This window comes from Siphateles boraxobius, unplaced genomic scaffold (assembly GCF_051911475.1).
Source record: "Siphateles boraxobius isolate OS27281-9 unplaced genomic scaffold, OSU_SipBor_1 13, whole genome shotgun sequence".
NCBI lineage: Eukaryota > Metazoa > Chordata > Actinopteri > Cypriniformes > Leuciscidae > Siphateles > Siphateles boraxobius.
The window spans coordinates 27,470,001-27,494,796 of record NW_027508733.1 but is presented as its reverse complement, the minus strand read 5'-3'; the positions used below and the strand labels follow the sequence as shown (position 1 = coordinate 27,494,796).

Genomic DNA, 24,796 nt, shown 5'->3' with positions numbered 1-24,796 from the left:
TGCGACCTCTGACATATAGCAATTGTAAGTCGCTTTGGATAGAAGTGTCAGCTAAATGAATAAATGTAAATGTAATTTCATTACTATAGAAACTACATGTAACAAGTTTTGTGGTCAAGTTTAATACCTACAGCTAGAGGTTTGTTGGAATCTCAAACCCTGACTAATGTGTTAGTGAAGCTTAGCAAACACTGCTAATGATTAACTGCAGCTTCTTTGGTTTCAGAACATTTCTCACACTGATTTATCTGTCCGATCAGGATCCTTCTACACATGAATGTATCAAACTCAGACTAGCATAAAGAGTAATCACGTGTTACTTTATGTGTTTGTTTGTGTGTGTGATGTAAATATACATGCGTGTGAGATATCAGCACCATTCCCTGTTTTACTTTAATGAATAAAATATTATGTACATATGTACATATTCAGAAGTGCATACATCATATGTCATTAAAGTCAAGATGCGCCACACATCAAGTCACCCATGATTTATGAAAACACTTTTCCTGCAAAGAGGAATTGAAAGCGGAAGTTGGCTAAACACTTCAAAAACCAAAAAAAGTGAAACACTGCAGATGTCACACCACCATAACTGCTTATAATGCAGAAGAAAATCTGTATTTATTAGCACTGAAAATGTATAAAATATATTCAGCATTAGATTCCACCGTGAAATAAATGGTTGTGTTAAAGAATTAGACACCCAGAAATGAACTTTTTGGCACTATTTTCTCACCCTCTTATCCACTTTCTGCTGGTTGTGCATTTCCATAAAACAATAAAAATAAACTTTTAAACTTCAAAAAGACACAAATGCGCCATAAAAATGGTCCATATGCAGATTTAGTAGTTATTATTCACAAATAATCTTTCCTTCCAGTGAGCTGTGAACCGCTGCAATCGTATCACTGAATCAGTAAATTGAGAACCGAATCAGTCTGATACATGAATGAATCATTCAGACCAATTTTGTGAACTGGATCAAATGATTCTGACTCAAAAGAACAATTCAAGGGCAGAATTGGGAAATATTGACAATACAATATTGAAAAAAGTAACTATTTGAGTTAGTTACTTGTTATGGAAAGTAATGCTTTGCGATACTTATTCTCACCTGAATAACGTCAAACGTCATTGTGTTGCCAAGTCTGCAGTCTTCCCGCATGTTTCTCCCCAGTATAAATAGTTTTTTGTAAGGTGTCACCCCTAACACTGTTCAAGAGCAAGTAAATACTGCTAGAATAAACATTTTTGGGAGGACTATCCCTTTAAAAAACAAAAAAATAGTTTTCAATTTGAAAACCACTTAAAATAATGAAGAATGTGCGAGGAAGAGGTGGTAGAAAAGCGCGCTCGTCTTAATACTCTGTGTTGTAGACCGTCAGATCTTTGGCATGTGTGACCAGCAGCTCCCAAGGATACTGATTCACGGGTCGTTTGACCTTTGACCCTGTGTGTTTGCTCTCTTGCACCATGAGCGCTACGTCTTCATCGTCTAATATCCGTATCAGATCACCCTTGGGGTCCCGGTAGTTCAAAGCAATATCGTCCACCTGAAAGACGTCCCTGAGGGGAAAACAGAAGAGAAGAGATAAAAACAAATTGCACAATAGTTTAGAGGTCATCATGACAAGGGCAAATATAATTAGAATAATGCAATTTGAGGCCTCTGTGTTGTATCAGCAGTCATGTGACTTATATGGTAATTATTTAACACTGTGCATGCGGCATTCAAATAACAGATGCATATTCAACATAATCATGCAAATGAGGTTTATTATTAAACATTAATCCAGCGCTGCTCAACAAATGGGCCTCGAGGTATCATTTTGTGTGATGCTTGTTTGTTGAGAGAATAAAATCTGGTGTTACGATGTCTAATGATTTCTCATTGAAGTAGTATGGATCAAGCTCTTGTTTTTGAAGATTTCATTTTTTATATTGCAATAAATGTTGACAGTGTGATTAATTTTGCTCTGTAAAAAAAAAATCTGAACTCTTCAGATTGACATTAGCATGTTGCTAATCTTTATTTTTGATCAAGGCTTTTAATTTTAAAAATATATATTGGATTACACTTTATTTTGACGGTCCACTTTAGACACTCTTCTAATCAGGGTTTGACATTAACCAGCAGTGGCGTGTAACACAGTCACTCCTACCAGACACTTTGACGGGTTGAATTATATATATGTATAATATAAACAATTTTCAATTGTAGTCTTTTAAAAAGGCTTCTGAAATAATAAACTAAGTTCAATGTAGTGCTGTCAAAAATGTAGATTTTTTGATCCATATCAAGACTGAAATATCTGAAACGCTTCCAATACTCATTGTCTGCAGATACACGACACCAGCTGCGCTTTCTCTCTCTCTCATCTCTCAGACAGCGAGTTACACACAAACCCGCCTGTCCTCACTCACTCCTTTCATTTACTCCGGATGAATATGGCTGCTGTTACAGGGCTTGAATTTCGCCATGGGATTGTGCATAATTTTACTCATTCCTGCTGATTTTGTGCTCAAACACAAAGTGCGGCACATAAAGCCGCCTCTCAGTACTAAATTTAGTTTTTTTTGTATGGTGCTTATTCCGCTTACACAGTCAAATACACACAAAAAATACACAGTCAGTTGTGTTTTAACATAAACCTTTAGAATACGCATGTGTAACAGTATAATGGATCCGTGTGTCAGGTCTTAAAGTGACAGCAGCCTAATATACCAGCAGTCAAATTATGAGATAATATAAAAAATATCTATATGGCAGTTTTTCCCCATGGTATTGATGTCAAAATTGTGGCCAATGAAAATGCTGTGTGGCTAGTAGCTTTGGAAACCCACCAGCCACAGTGGCTTGTGAGCAAAAAAGTTAATGTCAAGCCCTGCTACTAACTACAAGTAACTTTGAAACTGCATGTCAGCCAGTCATTAGAGTATTAGTAGACTGATAGGTTAGGGTTAGGTGTTAGGGTTCAGGTTAATAATGTAGTTGCAACCAGTGTTGTGCCTGAATGCATTCATTGAATGATAGTTCATGAACTCATTCATATTTTGGGGGAACGTGAACTGAACATACTGTATTACTGCCGGATTAACGTTACTGTGAACTCGTTCATTCTGGTGTCTGTGAACGGCACGCTCTCTCAGTTTAACTTCATTCAATAGGGTGCCAGATTTCTATAGAGCCTTCCAGGCGAAAACCTGGCTAAAACACACCGTAAACAGGCCTTAGTATGTAGCGGAAAAAACACCCAATCTGGCAACACCAGCCACCAGTGCCGCATGCGTCATCAAAACAAAAAGCAGCAAGGAGTCGTTGTATGATCATTTAAACGAGTTTTATGACAAGGTCGGTGAGGATGGGAAAAATCTTACATTTCTGTGCAAACTTTCCCCGCCGATAAAAGAAATGGGCTGTGGCAATAATTTTGAAAAATAATAGCTCGCAGCAACATATGGAAAAAATAACTAGGAACTAGTTAAACATTTTTAAGTATGAACTATGAACTGAACTAGTTCATTTTAAAATTTGTGAACTGAATTTTGAACTAGTTCATGTAGAAAGTGAACGTTCCCCAACACTGGTTGCAACGTTACTTATAGTTAGTAGAATGTATTAAAGGGACCGTCAATATAAAGTGAAACCGAGATTTTTGCTAGATGGTCTCTAAGTGGGAAATTTGAGAAAAGCTATTCATAATAAGTATACTTTACAAAACCTGGCAACAACAAAAAATAAGGTGTGTTCTTGTTTTCTAAAATCCAAACCAGAAATTTTGACATTTAAAAAGACTGTCTTTCCGTCCTAGACGTTTTTCTGTTGTTCGATTCTTTTCTACTGCATCTTTTTCTCCCCCTATTTGAAATAAGGCATGAACATGGTGTGAATATTAAAGAAAGACACCAACTCTCCTCACAGTGAAAAGAACAACAAAATTAAAGATGCTAATGATGGGAATGAGAAAATAAACGCAAACATAACCTGATTAGGTCGTTTGACATAGTATTAAATGGCAGAATATTTAAGTAATGAGGCTTTCTTTTATTCAGGACGCATTGTATGTTAAACAGGAGAACCTGATTTGGTCAGGGATAAATGTACCTCATTCGGGAGAGCAGATCTTCATGAGACGGTCGAATCGAGAGATCTTCCTCAACGCAAATGTCCCTACAGCAGACAATAAATACACATACAGAAGCATCACATTAGCTGGGAAATATTCATATTCAACAGCTAGGGTGGTTGCCAGGGTGTTGCTATATGGTTGCTAGGCTGAGAGTGGTTAATTATTGGTTAAAAAGTCTAATGTTTTGATGAACTCGTATGCACAGGCTCTCTTCGGGAGTCTCTGACCTTGTTTCGATGCCCTCTGGCTGCAGAAGATAGCACCGCAGGCAGCTGTAGGAACCCTGAGCACGCTTCTCCTTCTTGGAAGCTCCGCCCTCTCCGTCAGAGTCACTCTCGGGAAGAGGTTTAATGATATTCACGAACGACTCGGGAAAGATTCCGGTTTTGTCCCTCACTGTGCCCTACAGAGAGGACACATGGTATAAGCAGATGAAGACATCTGTTACTCTATCTATCTATCTATCTATCTATCTATCTATCTATCTATCTGTCTGTCTGTCTGTCTGTCTGTCTGTCTATCTATCTGTATATCTATCTATCTATCTATCTATCTATCTATCTATCTATCTATCTGTCTGTCTGTCTGTCTGTCTGTCTGTCTGTCTGTCTGTCTGTCTGTCTGTCTGTCTGTCTGTCTATCTGTCTGTCTGCCTATATATCTGTCTATCTATCTGTTAATCTGTCTGTCTATCTATCTGTATATCCGTCTGTCTATCTATCTATCTATCTATCTATCTATCTATCTATCTATCTATCTATCTATCTATCTATCTATCTATCTATCTGTATATCTGTCTGTCTGTCTATCTTTCTGTATATCTATCTGTCTGTCTGTCTATCTATCTGTGTCTATCTATCTGTATATCTGTCTGTCTGTCTATCTATCTATCCATCTATCTATCTATCTATCTATCTATCTATCATCTCAGAGCTGAAGTGTTTCAGTGGGATGGTTTCTTGTATCTGTAGCAGGGGAGAGTTGATAAGATAAGTGGAGGGGACACAATAAAGCAGGGAACGGAGAGGAATAATGATTGCTACGCCCCTGATCTTCAGACACATTAAGTGCATTCAAGCTACAAAAAAAAGGAGTTTTAGTGGCAATGAACTAGTGGGTTACAGCTTGATCTTTCTCTTTCACCCACTCTAATCTCGATAATGTTATTTGAGGGTCCATTGAATGTCTATGCAATATCCAATTTCTCTCTCTCTCTCTCTCTCTCTCTCTCTCTCTCTCTCTCTCTCTCTCTCTCTCTCTCTCTCTCTCTCTCTCTCTCTCTCTCTCTCTCTCTCTCTCTCTCTCTCTCTGCAATTCAATTCAGGTCAAATCTTTCTCCTTTATTGTCACGGGCCGAAAGATTTCAGAAATCCAACTCATAAAAAGTATGTGTGAGTGTGTGTCTGTTCAGATCAGATCAGACCATCTCACTCTCAATGTCCCACTCCTTCACACACTAATACATATCTCTCATCTTTTCTCTTTTCCCTCTTTCCCACCATCATCCTTCGTTCATAAGTAAATCTTTTTATTGTTCCCTCCCTCAATCATTTTAATCTTAAAATGTTTTCCCTGCTTCCTTTCTTTAGTGAATCCCACCATCCATCATGCTCTCCTGATGCCGTATCCCGACCCAGAGAGGTGTGTGTTTGAATGTATTAGTATGTAAAGTGTACACACATTTTGTTTGGATAGACGTTGATGCTTTGATATGTGTATGTGGCAAGGGGGGCTTGGTTCAGCGAAGTCTGCGACAGGAGAGAGGATGGGGAGACAGGTGCGGCGTGAGTGGGTTAAGTGTGAATGACAAACACCTGTGTCTTATTTCAGTAATTTTCGTGAGGAGACGGATAAAAGCCACGGGGAAACAAGAGAGTGGGAGAGAGAGACCGGTGGAGACTTGTGGGTGAACTGGACTGAGACGGAGAGAAAGAGAGGAGAACGCCAAGAGTGAGAGACATTGAGTGAAATCTGATTGTAACGAATAGAGTCTGTTTTTGTCCAGCACGTGGTGCGCGTCTTTTGTTTATGTTGAAAGAGTTTTGAGTTTGAATAAACACCTACAGTCACCTGAAGCCGACCGTGTCCTCTTCCTTCCCTTTATCTGAACGTTTCATCTACTACACTGGTGCCGAAACCCGGGAAGGTAGACGGAAGCCGCCACCAGCATGCAGTCACCGCCATCATCGCCACTTGCGAACCTGGTTGCTTCCCTCGCGGTCCTCCATCAAGACCAACATCGGGCCCTGTTGGAGATGAGGACCGATCTGGAAGGTCGGTTCCAGTTCCTGGTTCAAGGCCCACAAGGTTCCGGAGCTGGATGGACCGGGAGGTTCGGATGGGACCAGCGCCGCCACCAGTCGAGCGCCCCCCACCTGCCCCTGAATAAAATGGGTCCGCAGGACGACCCAGAGGCATTCCTGGACCTCTTCGAGAGATCAGCGGAGGCAGTTTAGTGACCAAGAGAGCAATGGCCGGTGCGCCTCATCCGGTTGCTGACCGGGGAGGCCCAACAGCTACCCGTCCCGAATCTCCTGGTTTTCGACGACCTGAAAAGAGCCATCCTACAGCTGGTCGGCCCGGAGCCCAGAGCAACATCGCCAGCGGTTCCGTTCACTGGATCTGGGCGAGAGCAGCCGACCCTTCGTGTTGGCTAAACAGCTCCGGGACTCCTGCCGCAAGTGGCTGCTGGCTGAGGGAAGCAGCGTCCAGGGGATCGTCGACCGTGTGGTGCTGGAAAAATTCATCAGCCATTTACCGCGGAAGACCGCGGAGTGGGTCCAGTGCCACCGCTGGACTTGGCCATTCAGTTGGCGGAGGACCAGCTGGTGGCGTGCTCCAGGGTCGGCGAAAGCCTTCCAACTGTCTCTCTCTCCTCTTCTTTTTCTTCTCCTTCCCCCTCTCCCACCTCTTCCCCTCAACCTGTTCCCCTTCCTAGGTCCCGTCCTCCCGGACCGTTCTGTGGCCCTCCCCGGGTACAGGGGGGGACTTCGCTGGATCCAGCAGGAGGCCTGAGACCCCAGCCCAGGGGCACGGGGTTCACCACCGCTGGGGCAGACCCGGTTTCCTTTCCTCCCCTCTCCCCACGCCAGTCACTTACCCCACTTCCTGCCACTAGAGCGGTGGTGAGGCCTGGGCCAGGCTGCTGGCGTTGCGGGGACCCGGACCATTTCATAGACAGGTGTCCGGTGATGGAGGTGGGGACAATGATCCGGGTCCCGGATGCCCCGCAGACTGCCCATGATCAGGCTGTCCGGTACCAAATACCTGTGAGTACAAAGGGGGGTACCTATCGGGCTCTGGTGGATTCAGGATGTAACCAAACCTCGATCGACCCAAGCCGGATTCAACCTGAGGCATTGGATATGAGCCGCATGGTTCGGGTAAGGTGTGTGCACGGGGATGTGGTGAAGTATCCGCTCAAACAAAACAAACTAGAACCCAGTTGTTAGTACCAAAGAGCCGTCGGGAAAAGCTTTCCAGGCGGCTCATTCAAATCCCATGGCTGGCCACTAAGGGCAAATAACAACACTTAACCGTCTCATGGCCCGATTCTTTTGGCCGGGCATTCACGAGAACGTGCGTAGGTGGTGCCTGGCTTGTTGTTAATGTCAGCTGGTAAATCCGCCGGCCTCCCCAAAAGCGCCATTGCGCCCGCTTCCGTTGATCGAGGTCCCCTTCCAACGAATTGCGATGGACCTCATCGGGCCATTAGAATGGTCAGCACGGGGACATCGCTTTGCATTAGTCATAGTGGACTATGCAACGCGATATCCTGAGGCAGTGGCACTCCGCAACATCTCCGCTAAAAGTGTAGCGGATGCGCTGTTTCGTCTAATCTCCCGAAAGAGATCCTCACTGATCAAGGCACGGCGTTCATGTCACGTACTTTACGCGAACTTTATGAGTTATTGGGCATTAAATCGATTCGCACCAGCGTCTTTCACCCACAAACGGACAGCTTGGTGGAACGATTTAATCGCACAATAGAGACGATGATTCGTAAATTCGTTCATGAAGACGCCAAAAATTGGGATAAATGGTTAGAACCCCTATTGTTTGCTGTGCGCGAGGTCCCGCAAGCCTCCACGGGGTTTTCCCCCTTCAAGCTCCTTTATGGTCGTCAGCCCCGCGGGGTGCTAGACGTGCTGAAGGAGACTTGGGAGGAGGGGCCTTCGGAGAGTCAAAATGAAATTCAGTATGTCCTGGACCTGAGAACAAAACTCCACACTTTGGGGCGGCTCTCAATGGAGAATTTGTTAGAGGCTCATAGTGGTGCAACGGATCATCATTGATCCGTGATCCGTTCGGATCAATATCTTCGGTTCGGCACACACGTGATCCGCGGATTGATTTATTAAAAAAAAAAAAAGTTGTGCGCATGTTCAGTCCACACACAGCGTGGTCATGGCGAGCGGAGGAACGGAGGAGCTTGAACGCCCCGCGTCATTTAAATCCCCTGTATGGGAGCATTTTGGCTTCCCTGTCAAATATAATGATGAAGGAAAGAGGTTAGTGGATAAAACCGTGACAATGTGTAGGCACTGTGGCAGCATGGCCACGCATTTGAAGCGACATCACCCCGATGTTTCACTGACAGGAGTGAAAACTAAGGCTGCTCAACAACCGCTTATCACTGCAGCATTTAAGCAGCCCCTTGTTGCACAATCAGACTGGGCTAAAGCCATCACAAACGGCATTCGCGCAGCACTACCCCTCGCTCGTCCCTCTCTCTCTCTCTCTCTCTCTCTCTCTCTCTTGCGAGCGCTCTCTCTCTCCCTCATATAAGGTGCCATCTAGGGCTTAAATCAAACTTCATTCACGCACACACATATGAAACACTTGCATACACATACTAAGTAGTCAAACATACATGTATACTGCTGAATGCTCAAACAACATATGAAATGCACAAAGACACACCTAAAGTCGCTCACGCACATACACGCAAACTCTACACACGCGAGATGCGCGCACACAAACTCTCCATGCACATAATCATATGAGACGCGAGCGCACACACTCACAAACTCTCCGCGCACATACTCATATGAGACGCGAGCACACACACAAACTAGCGCACATACTCATATGAGACGCATGCTCACACAGTACATGATGCATATGATTCTCAGTGTGAACGTAAGTCACACATTGGTAAGACAAGACATGCATTTTTTGTTAACAGAGAATGAGAGTCCCTTGCTTTTATTGTTTTTGGTTGTTTTGTTCATTTATTGCGGATATTTAAAATGTTTTCAGTGTTAAATAGTCTTTAGAAATAAAAGTTTATTGATCTATGAAAAGCTATACCTGCATTATTATGCCATTATCATTATCTTAGATGAAAATGGTCTCAGAACGACAATATTATCGTTTATTATCAATATTATCGCTTATCGCAATAATTTCTTGGACAATTTACCGTCCAGCAAAACAGCGAATCGGGGATCTCAATGAGGTACTTCGAATGGATAGGAACGGGGCACGTCAAATTTACCACCTCAAACTCCTAAAAAAATGGAGCGAGGCGGAGTCAGGAATGCTGGCGACGGTGATTAGTGCGGAAGAGGATCTCGGAGTAGAAGCGAATATCAAATCACCATCTCTCGCACTGGCTCCAGGCGGAGACCATCTTTCGCCATCCCAGCTTACTGACGTTGCCAGGTTGCAGGCAGAATTTGCCGATGTGTTCTCGCCCCTACCTGGTCGAACCAACCTCATTCAGCACCATATTGAAAGCGAGCCGGGCGTGGTGGTGCGCAGCCGGCCATATCGATTACCCGAACACAAGAAAAAGGTGGTTCAGTCTGAATTAGAGGCGATGCTCGAGATGGGGGTAATAGAAGAATCCCAAAGTAATTTGGCGAGCCCGATAGTTTTAATACCTAAAACGGACGGCTCAGTTCGGTTTTCTGTGGATTACCGCAGGGTTAATGCCGTGTCGAAATTCGATGCCTATCCAATCCCCTGGATTGACGAACTGATTGATCGGCTCAGCACTGCTCGCTTTTATTCGACGCTGGATTTAACTAAAGGGTATTGGCAGATCCCCTTATCGCCTCTATCTAAAGAAAAAACAGCCTTTACGAAGCCGTTCGGATTACACCAATTCGTTACGCTTCCTTTTGGCTTGTTTGGGGCTCCAGCCACCTTCCAGCGTCTCATGGACAGAATACTCCGGCCACATGCTGCATATGCCGCTGCCTATCTGGATGATATAATCATTTATAGTAATGACTGGCAGCACCATATGTAGCATGTGCGCGCAGTCCTGGGAGCGCTGAGACTGGCTGGGCTGACGGCCAACCCAAAGAAGTGTGCGGTTGGGCGTGTAGAGGTCAGGTATCTAGGATTCCACTTGGGTCACGGGCAAGTGCGTCCCCAAATTGATAAGACAGCAGCCGTTGCAACATGCCCGAGACCCAAGACCAAAGAGGAGGTGAGACAGTTCCTGGAGCTGGCGGGATATTATAGAAGGTTTGTGCCTAATTATTCGGACCTTGCCAGGCCGCTGACTGATCTCACTAAAAAGGAGTCACCAAATCCGGTTCAGTGGACGGAGCAGTGTCAGCAGGCTTTCACCCAGGTAAAGGCTGCTCTATGTGGTGGGCCGCTACTACAAGCTCCTGATTTTTCTCTCCCCTTTTTGTTACAGACGGACGCGTCGGACAGAGGGCTGGGAGCAGTCCTGTCCAAGGAGATGGATGGAGAGGAACGGCCAGTGCTTTACATTAGTCGCAAGCTCTCAAAGAGAGAGACTAAGTACAGCACCATTGAGAAGGAATGTTTAGCCATCAGGTGGGCCGTCCTCACCCTCCGATATTATCTCCTGGGACGGGAATTCACCCTCTGGTCCCTGGGACGGCTCCCCGGCCTGAGTCGGGCGGTGGGGGTATGTGGCAAGGGGGGCGTGGTTCAGCGAAGTCTGTGATGGGACAGAGGATCGGGAGACAGGTGCGGCGTGAGTGGGTTAAGTGTGAATGACAAACACCTGTGTCTTATTTCAGTAATTGGCGTGGGGAAATGGATAAAAGCCACGAGGAAACAAGAGAGTGGGAGAGAGAGACTGGTGGAGACTTGTGGCTGAACTGGACTGAGACGGAGAGAAAGAGAGGAGAACGGCGAGAGCGAGAGACATTGAGTGAAATCTGATTGTAACGAATAGAGTCTGTTTTGTGGTGCGCGTCTTTTGTTTATGTTGAAAGAGTTTTGAGTTTGAATAAACACCCACAGTCACCTGAAGCCGACCCTGTCCTCTTCCTTCCCTTTATCTGAACGTTTCATCTACTACAGTGTAATATCAATGTACTGAAATTGATGACTGAAATTGTCGAAAATCTTTTATTAACCTAAAAGCAAATTTTTCAATGAAATCCAGAAGGGACTGTTAAAAGTCATATGCAAGTATGAAATGTATGTAAAACACACTGGACATGTCATTTTAATGAGTTTTAGTCATTTACTTATTTGTGTGTTTAGGTTATATAAAGGACATTCCTATAGCTCACAGTAAACTTCAAGGTCATAATCTCCAGGGAATTTATGAACTGATTACACCTCTAATGTAAAGTAAGTTGCTTTGAATAAAAGTATCTGCCTTGTGTAAATAAAAAAAATTAAAAAATGAGGTTAAAGCAGTCAATAAATGTGATGATGATGATAATCTCATATATTATAAAGACAATAAAATAACCCTTTGAATACAATATACAATAAAAATGTTTATGTCTCTGAAAGGCGGGGCAACCTGTCACTCACATGAGATCGACCAATAGCAAGCCACAACCATCCAATCAATTCCCAAAGGACAAAATCAAGTCACGCTCTGCATTTTTCATTCAAGAAGCCATTTGACTTGGAAATATACATCACAATGGGGAAAAAAAGACTATCGCTTTCATAATTTCTGTTTCATGCTGACTTTAAGGAGCTCTTTGTACCTGATATAACACTTGCATTTATTTTTGTTGATGTAACAAAATGTGTTTAAGGTTGATTCAGTGGAAAATGGTCATCATTTCCATAATGACCAACATAATTACCAAGAGCAGCGCAAATTAGCATCTGATTTAAGACATGCTTGTTTGGGCGGTAAATAATAGCGCAAATACCAGTTAATTGACTAGCGCAAACCTTAGTAAATCACCTCGCAAAATCCATTTAAATACTTTTTAATACTCCTTCTGAAAGGGAAACTCCTACAAATGCATATGCAATAAGATCAGCCGCAAAAATAACCCTGTCAAGCCTTTTCAGGGCTAATTTAACTAGTAAATCCTGACAGTAGTTTTTAACGCCAAAAGAGTGTTTGCGCCAGCCAAGCTGTTAGTAAATCTGGCCCTATGTGTGCTACAATCACATTTACTCACAAATACCTCCAAACATAAATGTGATCACATTGCTTCATTCTTTTCTCTCTCCCTCGCTTATCTTACAAACCCTCCTCTATCTCTCTTTCTCTCTATCTCTCTCCTCTCTCTCTCTCTCCTCTCCTCCTGCCTACCTATCCTCTTCTACCTTTCTCTCTGCTTCTATCCTGTTATCCTTCTCTCTCTCCATCTCTCTCTCACCTCCAGCCAGTCAGCGTTGACTCTCCGCAAGAGGAAGATCACGTCTCCAGCCTTCAGACTGAGCTCCAAGCGTCCACTGCTGCTGAAGTCAAACACCGCCTAACACACACACACACACACAGCGAAGACACACAAGCGGGAAACACACACACACCGAAGGAGAGAAAGAGAGAGAAACACATCCTGAGTAAGACCGAGCAGCAGGTAAGAGATCCTCGTGCTTTAAGAACTTTGTAGAGAATGAATGAGATTAATAAAATAGGATGAAAGGATACTGGTAAGAAAAAAAGCAAGAAACTAGAGAAAGTGACTATAAGAGAGATTCAGGAGGGAAAATGCTATTCAGAAAAGTGGTAGAGATTTTTAATTGTACTTTTCTTTTCTAACACTTATTGTGGTAATAACAGGTTTTTTTTTCATACTTTCTATTATTTAGCCTAGTCATAGTTTTTGGACTTGCACAATGTTCATTTTGATGAATACAATGGTATTCTTCTAAGTAAACTGTCTCAAAATATATGTCCTAAATCTGGCTTTGAACATAGTAAAATATGGTAATGCCATGTTTTATTGAATATGTGCAATTGCATAATCTCTTGTGAACATGTACTTAAAAAAATACCATAGTTTTACCAAAGTGAATATACTATGAAACGTGTATTCCATATGTACTATGAAAAATCACATATTCTGGACATGCATCATGGTATTCTTAAACATTTACCATGGTCAAATTACTTTTGGATATGTATAAGGACAATGCCATGGTATTACCGTGGTATTCTTTGAAAAGTACACCATGGATGATTTCAAAATAATCTCTAAAAAACAAACACACACACACACACACACCATGGTATATTGCCAAATATGCCTGTATTAACCAAATATCAATGACGCAGTTAAAGGGACCATAAACTAAGAAAAAATGAGAGAGAAAAAAAGAAAAAGTGATGCAAAATAATAAGTGGAAAGATATGTACAGCAAAGACAGATATTCTGTGTCCTCCAATATTATTTGTACATGTCAATCCTTCAAGTTTAGTTAAATCAAAAGAAACCAAGGTCAATTACTCAACAAAAAATCCTTCGTAACTCAAGAGCTCTTGATTATTAGCTGTGTGTCAGATGTTTCTCCTAAGATTTCTTTAGAGAAACAGACACATAAGAATATAGAGCTAGAACATATATATATATATATATATATATATATATATATATATACACACACACTAGATCCATTATGGCCACGTATCACTGGTGTTTTAAAGCTCTGTGTGTAACCTTACGCTAAGCACAAGTGTCTGAGTGCGTGCGTGTGTGTGATGGGCATGAGTGGGCATCTGTTCTCACACCACCATCTCTGTATGTTTAGATAATGCTGTAAATCTGCTGAGCTGTGGGTTGCTTGGTTTGTTTGCATGAGTAGGAGTGTGTAGGTGAGACGTGTTAGATGTTACCAGCTAATTACATCTTGGCAGTTGCTTTAAGTGTGAGCACGCATGTGTTTATGTCCGTGCGCGCTCGTAGGCAGCATCTGAACAGAAAGACACAATTTGTGCCAAAACTCGATGTGAAATTCTCCACAAAGTCAACAGTACAGAGCAAGTATCTGAGTGCAGGCTCAGTAACATCAGATGAAGAAACTATTTCAGTAGCACTGCTGCTGTGAAACCCTAAAAATGGCTTTTGGGTCATTTGTGTGGGCTAACTTTGTTATATAGTGCAGGAAAGTAACTCCGTACAATAATTGGCTTCTTCAGCCACACTACGGTAAAGCTGAACTATTTTAGGCGACTGGAATTTTGTTTAATATTTCTTACAAAAGAGGACCACACAAATTAACAACTAGATATGTGACATGTTGAAAATCCCTGTTATGACCAACACACTGCATGATGTCGGACCAATTTAAAAAATGAACAACAAAATGACACCTTGTTGAGCGAGTCCTCCTCATATTGGACTGTGTTTTCTTTTGTGCCCTGTCTCTTGTCTTTTTATTACATGGTTAAACCACACTGGAAATTAAACAAGACTTGGAAATGTGTAAGAAGGTGCAATAAACACACTCTGCTATGTGGGAATGTGACAAAGCAATTTCCTTCCCCCTTTTTCCCAATGTAATATATGTGCTAATTAGCCTAGCGCTGAGAAAAGCTCTCAGTAGCATTAGCATTACCACGACACTTTGCAAGGAATCTTTTTATTGTGTTTTTATGTGTTTTATAGAGTTTATGTGTATATAGAGTTTATGTGTCTTCTAGAATTGATCCGAAACACTAAATGCACAGGCTACATTCAAACTTTGTAGATAATTTCCATCTTAGCTGTGCTTGCCAGTTTGGTAAACATTATACTTAAAGGAACAGTTCGTCCTAAAATTAAAACTCATTATTCATTTATTCTCCCTCATGTCACTCCAAACCTGTATGATTTACTTTCTTTTAAACGCAAATTAATGTTTTTGTCTATACAACGGACGTCAATGGGGTCCAAACACAACAATTTTTTTAACCATTTACATCGAAAATTTGACTTACTTTGTAGAATGTTCGCTAGAATCTATCCTACAGCGATGATGCAATTGTAATATTTGCATACTGGATACTGACTGGTCTTCTTTCCTGCACTCATTTGCATACTGAATTGTGATTGGTCTTTTCTTTATTCTTTATTCTATCTTCTGTAGTCAATAGTGTACAGAAAAAATGGTGTCGCATTATCAAGCCAAACGAAAACAAGATGTCCGCTGAATGTCACGACAACAGCAATTGCGTAATTCTTTTACAAAGAAGCAACACATAAAATCCAAGCTTTCCTAAAAATGTAACACTATTAATTAGGGCTGTTGTTAATTTGATGAATTATAAATGGAAAAAAACAACGTCAACGTAAACAGCGTTAAAATGATTAATGCTTTTAACGTACCCGCCCCAGACCTACGTAGGACATCTTAAATTGATTGGTGAAAAACATGATGAAGGGCATTTTTGTCTCATATGTAAATATCATATGATACAGTTAAGCAATATGACACAAGTAACAAGTGCGATATCACACGAGTGATATTTTTGTTCCGAATAGCAAGAGTGCAAATGTGATATTGATTTTATACACAAGTTCAATAAATAAGAAGTTAATATTGTATACCGCTGTGTTTCGTTTCTGAATGAATCTGCGTTCTGAGCGAATCAATCGGGTGAACCAATGATTCAATGGCCCATTCATAAAGAGAGCCATTTACTTCATTCCTGAATGACTCAACAGTTTGAATTAAGCTAATGACTGAATGACTCACTCATTTAGAGATTTACTGCCACATACTGGCAGTTTTAGTTTAGTGTAATTTAGTTTAGAGAGAATAATTTAATAAAAAAAAACATTAAAGGGATAGTTCACCCACAAATGAGAATTCTGTCATCATTTATTCACCCTTACGTCATTACAAAACTGTATGACTTACTTTCTTTTGTGGAACATAAAAGAGGATATGCTGAAGACTGTTGGTTACCAAACATTTTGGTTACCACTGGAAAAAAAATACTGAGACATTTCTCAGAAATTATCTTCTTTTATGTCCTACAAAAGAAGGAAACTCATACAGGTTTGAAACAACATGAGGGAGAGTAAATGATGACAGAATTTCCATTTTTGGGTGAACTGTCGCTTTAATACCCTTTTAAAACCTATTAATCTCATGGCATTAGTTATGCAATAATATGCAAAATATGCAACAAATATGCAACAAAAAGTCTGTAAATATATCTAAATACATATTCAGATGCAGCTTCTGAAAAAAATCATGGCCATGGAACCCTAAAAGTTAATGCGTACTAAATTCCATGTTGAATAAAATAAAATATTTCTTTCTAAAGCTACTTTTTGTAATGTCTATTTGATGCTTTTCTCATTTTCCACAATAATGACTTTAAATGATCTTTTGGGGATAATTTCTCAGCCAAATTTGGTGTGCGATTATAATTTGTAATTACTAATTAATCGGCACATTATGTAATTAATTAGATTACAATTTTTAATTGCTCCACAGCCCTACTATTAATTTGACTTGGAAGCAATAGTATATAGCACTATAGCACTTCATCGGGAAAGCAACACATTCCATCTGACAAATGTTCTTAAAAGGAGTAGAATTACCTTTTTTCATCATTAACATCTAAAAAGCAATTTCCTTCTAAATCTGGAAGAACAGGTAACGTTTTAGGGATCACATCTTTCAGATGACAACACACACATTAAATAGACACCTGGATGACGTATGTGTGCTATCAGGCAATCTAGTCGGCATACTGGCTGAAACTTACGAATTAAGTGATATGAAGACCTCAGGGCTTACGTTGCACTCGATATCGAAGAGAAGTAGGTCGAGAACAAACCGAGATAGTTAGACTAAAAAGGTCTAAAAAGAAGTTTATGAAGAAAGAAGTGTGAGCTAAATGTTGGCCAATTATCTAAACTAGTTATATGAACCCTAAAAAGTCAACAAAAGACAATGTAACCACATTCAAACACAATAATACTCAAATAGCTATCAATTTATTTCATTTAGTTGCACTCTATTGAAGGGGTCTTTCCTGTTTGGTCATATTCTGAGAGTTATTTCTGCACGGGATCAAGGGGTCGGAGAACATATCTAATTATAGAGTGACTCTGGGGGTCACAAAGCACTCTGATTTCAATTAAGGAGTCAATGACCTCTGAAATGAGCTCATTAGCACATGGCCAGCCAAAAGGGAGGAGAAGGAGGTGTTTTTTCCTACCTAAATGAGTGACCCAGTTTGGCTCTTCTCAACTGGGGGAACAGAGCAGGATATAAAGAGAAGAGATCAGTCTCTGGGGCCATGACACATGACAAAGGAGTTTAACCAAGGAGGGGTGTCAGTTATTAACCTGCTTATCAGTGCTTATAAATGAACAAAAGTCTTTAACTTGCAAATGTAATGGGAGAAATACAAAAGAAATTATAATTGAATCTACAAGAATATGCTAATATCTCTCTTATTTCAGACCGATAACCATCCAAAACAAGAACTGTGGGACTCTCACCCCAAGCTTTCAGCCAAGCTCAGGTGTGAAATAGCTGTCCTTTGTGAAACAGACCATGAAAATAATCATGAAAGTGCAATAATGTGTAAGTGTGAATGGAAAAAATCAGTCATAACTGACTTTAATGCTAAAATGTCATTATATGTGACTATATAGTGCTTAAAATATCTTCTCTCAGATTGTTCACACAATGTTTCTAACAGCCGAAGTGCAGGACTTGAAACTGTATCTCTCTATAATGGCTCTCTCTTACGGTCTAAACTCCTTACAGTGAATCAGTGATACAGAAGAAAGAAAAAGCTTTGATTTTCAATCAAGCTCCCTGTCTTGTATCTTATGAGTCCAAGGAAATGGCCATATTCTTCTCCGAGCTGTCACACAGCAAATGAACCAATAGATTTGGTGATAACCTAAATGACACTTTTATCCGAAGTGACTTGACATGCATTTTTACTACAGTTTCAGTCCCACTTGAGAAACTAATTCATTTACTCACCCTCATGTCATTCCAAACCCCTTTTGCTTAAAGAAATGAAAGAAGAACCATAATAGTAGTCAACATGACTTGTGTACTACATTCCAAGTCTTCTGAAGCAATATGATAATTTAGTGCCAAAATCCTTTAACAACGTTTAACATACACTTCATATATTATGTTTTGGATTTGGATTCTTGCTGTCACTGATGTCAAATCTGGTGTTCAGAAGATCTGAAACATAGCACACAAGTCATTTGGACCACGCTCATGGTTTTATTGTGTTGGTAGCCTGTGGTCACTGTATGCTTTGTGTTGAAAAGAGCAGCATGAACATCTCCTTTTGTTCTCTTTGTAAGAAAGGACTAGCACTAGAATGGCATAAGCGTGCAAAAGTGAGGACAGATTCTTCATTTTTGGGTATTTATCAAGACTGTAATAATGACAGCACATGAATCACCCCTTTTGAAGTTCGAACCTACAACCTTTCTCAGGTATTTAACCGCAAAGCGACACCGCCCACATATCTATCTTTCCTGGTCTTGCTTTCCAGATCTTTTGTTGCTCTATCTAGTGTTATGAGAAGTGTAATCTGTCACTTTCTCTCTCAGTCTCGGCCACACATACACACCAGTATAAGGCAGGAGTCTCTTCCACTGTGATCTTCATGTGGAGAGCAGTGTGCTTTGAATCATGTGCTCTCACATGAGCATATGAAGACAAATGCCCAGCACTGTGTAAAATTTATCAACACACCTGCTACATCGATCTTCATCAGGACGAGACATGATGGGTGAAATGTTCTGAGGAGATAATAAAAGATGGGCTTGTGTATCAAGGTCAAAAAATGGGACAGAATATAACCTTTTGGCTCAACCAATGGCATTTCAAGTAATTCGCGATTAGCTGTTTGTCCAAATAATAGAAGAGAAAGAGAGAACAGGAACTGAAATTACTATAGAAATCAATCAACCTGATTTCCTGAGAATATGTAATCACTGTATCGTGGCAATTTCGTTTGAATTTGTACTTTCAGTGGGGCGTTACAAATGAGATTCATACGAATTCACCAAAACGTAAAACGAATTGGCATGAGAGTGCGTCGAATCAATCGCAAAGCTCTGGTTTATGTACAATAGCTCCACCTTTCTGAGTGCAGAATCAGAAATAGACATGATTTTATAATATTTTGTTTTCTTTTAAATTGTTGCCCTTTAAACTGACTCCCACACATTCAAATTTGTGTGAATGGAATGACAGAATAGCGATCTGGTCTGACAGCATCAGGAGACACAAAGACAGAAATGAAACTGCTTGAAAGAGTGCAAGTACTCCACAGGACAAAGAGGGAGAGATGCATTAAGGGATGGCGTGAGAAAGCGAGAGAAGGAAGCGAGACTGATGGGTGAACTCAAAGAGGAGAGTGGGAGAGATTAAAGGAGGACTGGAGGATAAAGTGAACAGTGGAAAAAAAGAGCAGAGAATATATTAAGACAAGGAGAAAGATAAGAAAGAGAGGCTGAAGGAACGTGACTGAGGTGGAAGAGAGAGGGTGAAAGGAAAGCATTAAAGAGATCGTTCGCCCAAACTTCATTTATTCAAAACTTTCTCTTTCTTCCATGAAACACAAAAAGAAAAATTGTGAAGAATGTCCTGGTTGCTCTTTTCCATGCAATTTACAATAAACGAAGTTTGAAGTTTTCAAACTTTAAAAAGGATGCAAAAGTATCATGGTGGTACACATGACTTGTTCATTATGATTAATCAGTAAACTGAACTTGATCATTCCGATGTGTGAACAAATTGTTCATTATCAATGTACAAATGACTGTTTTTGAGTCAAATCTTTTCAAAGAATCAGTTCAGCTGTTTCACAAACCCAGTATGAATGATTTGTTCACGAATTGAACAGATCTAGTTCACAAGTTCAACTCACTGATTCAATGATTCAGATATATAATGCACTATATGTGTTAGTGATGGGAAGTCTGGCTCTTTTCAAAGATTCGGCTCTTTTTGCTCGGCTCCCTTAGAAGAGCCGGCTCTTATGGCTCCAAAATGGCTCTTTGTTTAGTATCACTCTGTGATTGCTGTGATTGGCTGCATGGTGTGCCCATCCAAATAAAGTCCTGCCCCAAATAAGGATTCGGGTCTCCCCGACAGGAGTCGACTCTTCTCGTTCGCTACAAAGAATGCCGGCTCGTTCGCAAACGACACATCACTAATATGTCTCATCTGTACTATTACAACACATCTGTGTAATTTTGCAGATTGAAAATAAGCATTGATTGCATGGAAAAGAGTTGCACAATTAGTCTTTAAGACCTTGATTCAAACACCCACACCATCTTAATCCTAAATGACAATGATTCACCTTTGTCTATTAAAACTTTTGACAAAATCACACCAGGACATTCAGATCTGTGTTTGCGCTGCTGCTGATCCAGAGAGAGCAGTTATGAAACAGCTTCACAAACAGTCTTTTCAAACTCACAGTATCGTTATTTCTGTCTTACAGCAAATCAAATTAATACAGAAGTACTGGTATAAAATTATATAGTTTACAGATATACACTTATGTCTAGTAATAAAAATAGAGCAAATCCCCTTTTGAAAGTAACATGGTGCTTCAAATAACAATGGTGTCAATTACATTGTTACACCGGTAGGTGGCGACAAGTGACTGTTAAAAATGTATTTGTCATTGAATCATTTATCCATGTGATTCATTCAAATATGCTGATTCATCCAGTAATGAAACAAGTGAAGTATTTATGATAGAGTCATTGAATCATTCATTTAAGAGATTAGTTCAAAAACGCTGATTCATACAGTAATGAAACAAGTCTTTATAAGTGAGTCACTGAATCATACATTCAAACTATTAAAAGAAAAATCATTCTAATTGATGTTAACATTTTTAAATAGACAGCAGCATATTTTGTCAGAACCTCTAGTAATTTACATGTTTTTTAAGTTTAGTTGTCTGTTCAGAATCGTATTGTGAAAATATTGCGATTCTCAATTTACCCGGTATCGTGCAGCTCTATTCCAAAATATCTACTATTGTCTTCCACATACAAAATGAAGTCATACAGATTGATAATGACATGAGGATGTGTAAATTATCATAGATTTTAAATTTTCAGGTGAACTACCCCTTTAAAAAGCATCTCAGGAAAATAAGGTGATGATGAATAAAGAAATTAGCAAAAGTGGAACAGGGCAGCAAGCATTAATGGGGCAAAGATTTGACCCAGAAAACAGAGATGCACATGTCTCTTTTTGTCAGCATTAGAGGAATGTTACAGATTTAGTGTTCTCACTGTATATCTATCACAGGACGAGGGATCAAAATCACAACTACAGTGACTCTGTAGTTGACAGATTTCGACATCTTCTGAAGAAAATGTGTAGTGTTTGCCGATACGAAACTGGCTGCTGTGGTGGTGGGCTGTTTTGGGTGGTTGCCAGGGTTTGCTGTGTGTTTGCTGGGGTGTTCAGAGTGGATTTTAGTGGACTGCTGTGCGGTTGCTATGGTGTTCAGCACAGGGTGTTTTGTGTGGTTTCTTACTGGCCTAAGTCAAAAGATTTCATTCTCAAGCCTCTTTATGGTCTCTAAAAATAGATTGGGTCCTTCCTTCAGTCTAAGCCTATTTCTGCATCCCAGTTCACATATCCGTCCTAAATAGTATTCAAAATTATAATTAGTGTGTTCTATATCGTGTTGAATATGTTGAAATAATACGTATGTTGAAATAATTATTCCAAAGATACCCGGTTGTTCTACTTTTACCGGTTAGAATCCGAAGTGCAGATCCGTGCGCACTCTAACGGCTAATATTGCCCACAACCCGTTGCGCATTGGATGACGATTCGATGAGAACTACAAACACGAATAAAAAGTGTTAGAAAACTACAAACATTGCGGATGTGCGAGTCAGATGGTTAAGTAGATCGGTTTAGATAAAGAGGGTTGAATGACCTGACGAAAAGATATTTATCCAAGTTAGTACTTTGAAAAGATATAAAATATATAAGATAAAAGAAGAAAAGATATACAAGTTAGTACTTTGGTCAAATCCCTTACCATAAGTCCTACAGTGGTGGTCAGAATTAATGGCACCCCTGGTAAATATGGTCAAAAATGGCTGAAAAAAAATTAATCTGCATTGTTAATCCTTTTGATCTTTCATTAAAACAATTTGCAAAAATCAAACCTTTCATTGAAGTAAAATAATTGAAAGTAGGGGGGTGGGTAATCACATTATGAAATAAATGCTTTTCTCCAAAATACGCTGGCCATAATTATTGGCTCCCTGTTATTAAATACTTTTTATCCCTGTTTGCATCAAACACATCTGGTGGCTTTGCTGCCAAAAAGCACATTTTTGTTTCATCTGACAATAGAATCCAGTCCCTTTTGAAGATCTAGTCATGTCTGACAACTCAATATGCTGGAGTTTGTTTTTGGATTTTTCTTGAAACCCTCCCAAACAAAATGTGGTGATGTAGGGGTTGTTTGATATATTTTTATAGGCTTTCTGTCCCCCAAGACTCAAGTAATCTCTGCAATTCTCCATCTGTGATCCTTGGAGAGTCTTTGTCCACTCAATCTCTCCTCCTCACCGTGCATTAAGGCAATATAGACACACGTCCTCTCCCTGGCAGATTATTAACATATTCACTTGATTGGAACTAATTATTGCCCTGATGGTCAAAATGGGGATTTTCAATTCTTTAGGTATTTTCATACATCCACTTTATATTTTGTGATATTCAACAATCTTTTGATGCACATCAGAACTATATTCTTTGGTTTACTCATTGTGATGGATGATTAAGGGAATTTGGCCTTTGTGATTCCTCATATTTAAACTCCTATGAAACAAGAAGTCATAGCTAGACAGTTTCATGTTCCTAGTCACCCTGGTGTGCTTAAAAAAAAGGTAAATATTAATGGGAATATACTTCAGAGATATTTTACTCGTAAAAAATTCTAGGGGTGGCAATAAATGTGGCCAATGTGTTTTATAGAAAAAACATTTATTTCATAAATGAAAGATCAAAAGGATAAACAATGCATATTTATTTTTTACAGGCATTTTTGATCATACTTACCAGGCGAGCCATTAATTCTGTCCACCACTGTATCAATATTTTCTACATCAGTCTGTGTGAATTATATATACATATTCAAATTCCTCCATAATTAGAGCATTTGGAATTACGGAAAGCAAAGTGTGTGTAAGCGATGCTGTGAGTCTCAGCCTTCACAGAGTTTTGTCATAATCTTCTGACAAAATGCGAGAGTTTTGTAACAAAAGTTTGAGGTGTTTGTGTGTGCGTGCGTTGTGTAATAACCTCAAGATCAAATGCCAGAGCTTTGTGTGGTGCCTGCACACTTGACTGTGTACTGTCAGTATGTGTAGTATGTAGTGTGTGTAGGCTGTTACTGAAAGTGTTTCCAAGGAAACGCTGATGTACCTCTGCTCTGGGTGCGGAGAAAAGGTCTGTTTTGGACTTCACGGTTTTTCTAGTGAGAGAGAGAGAAAAGAAAGAGCAGTGTGAACTTCAGATGAACAGAAGAAGAAGTGGTTTCTACTACATTTTATTACAGTTTTTAAAGATGACAGTCAAAGTAAAAGGCTGACAAACCAAAGAAGAAATGTATTGCTCTGAAGTCTATCTATCATAGCTACAAAGACTCTGGGTCGTTTAAATATAAACTGCGTCTCAAATGGTTCTCCTAAAACGCCTTAACTCATGTAACCACTCCGGTCATACTCGACCCGCTCCGAGCAGGATTTGAACCGGTGTCTCTAGCATGGGAGGCGGGTGCGCTAACAAGAACGCTAAAGACCGCAGCCACTAGCGTCAGTCGCTAATGCACATCTTGAGATCAAGGGAGTGAGGTTTACATGCACAGCTCTTACTAGCTGGCCTCAATTACACTCACCCCCGTAAACCTCACTCCCATCCGGGTCACGGCACCAAATGTGACTGGTCCTACTCGCACCGTGTTAGAGCGATGTGATTCGAACGGGTGTATCCGGCGTGGGAGGCAGGTGTGCTAACATGGATGCTAAAGACCGCAGTCGCTAGTGTCAGTCATTGGCATCTGTTACACTCAGATAATTTGGTCTTAGAATAATATGATGGGAAATCTTCGAGACTTTTGATTTGAACCTCGTCAAACCACATAGTTTGAGACAATATCGAGATCTCAGAATACTATAGACTCAGAAGCAGATGACTTAAAGTCCCCCTGAAGTCAATAATTTTATCCCTTAAAACTCATCTTTGATCACCAAAATGACATATTTAAAAGTTTTTTCCTGAGAAAAAAAAAATATTCATGTCTTAAAATAGCTTGAATGTAACTTTACACCCTTGTTTCATTTACACAGATACATTAATATGCTAATTAGCCCCGCCTCCACTCACGCAAGCTCACAGCTTCACTCCGCCAACTTACTAAACGCTGCACATCACTCTTTACAACGTTGGACACATACCAGTAATTAATTATGATTCGCCATCTCAGA

At 40.4% G+C, this 24,796-nt stretch overlaps 1 protein-coding gene across 2 annotated transcripts in view; it reads right to left on the bottom strand.

The window, feature by feature from the left end:
* Positions 1 to 375: 375 nt before the first annotated feature.
* The window catches only part of ncf4 (neutrophil cytosolic factor 4), a 31,690-nt gene continuing 7,269 nt past the window's right edge, over positions 376 to 24,796 (bottom strand). The window contains exons 7-11 of one of the 2 annotated variants that reach the window (XM_077226883.1): positions 23,736 to 23,784; positions 12,707 to 12,805; positions 4,361 to 4,536; positions 4,109 to 4,174; positions 376 to 1,569 (exon numbers count right to left, since the gene is read on the bottom strand). In XM_077226883.1, coding sequence (XP_077082998.1) covers positions 1,362 to 1,569; positions 4,109 to 4,174; positions 4,361 to 4,536; positions 12,707 to 12,805; positions 23,736 to 23,784 — 598 coding nt within the window. In that variant the 3' untranslated portion in view covers positions 376 to 1,361. The remainder of the gene's footprint in view (positions 1,570 to 4,108; positions 4,175 to 4,360; positions 4,537 to 12,706; positions 12,806 to 23,735; positions 23,785 to 24,796) is intronic. The other variant, XM_077226882.1, reaches the window with a different exon arrangement.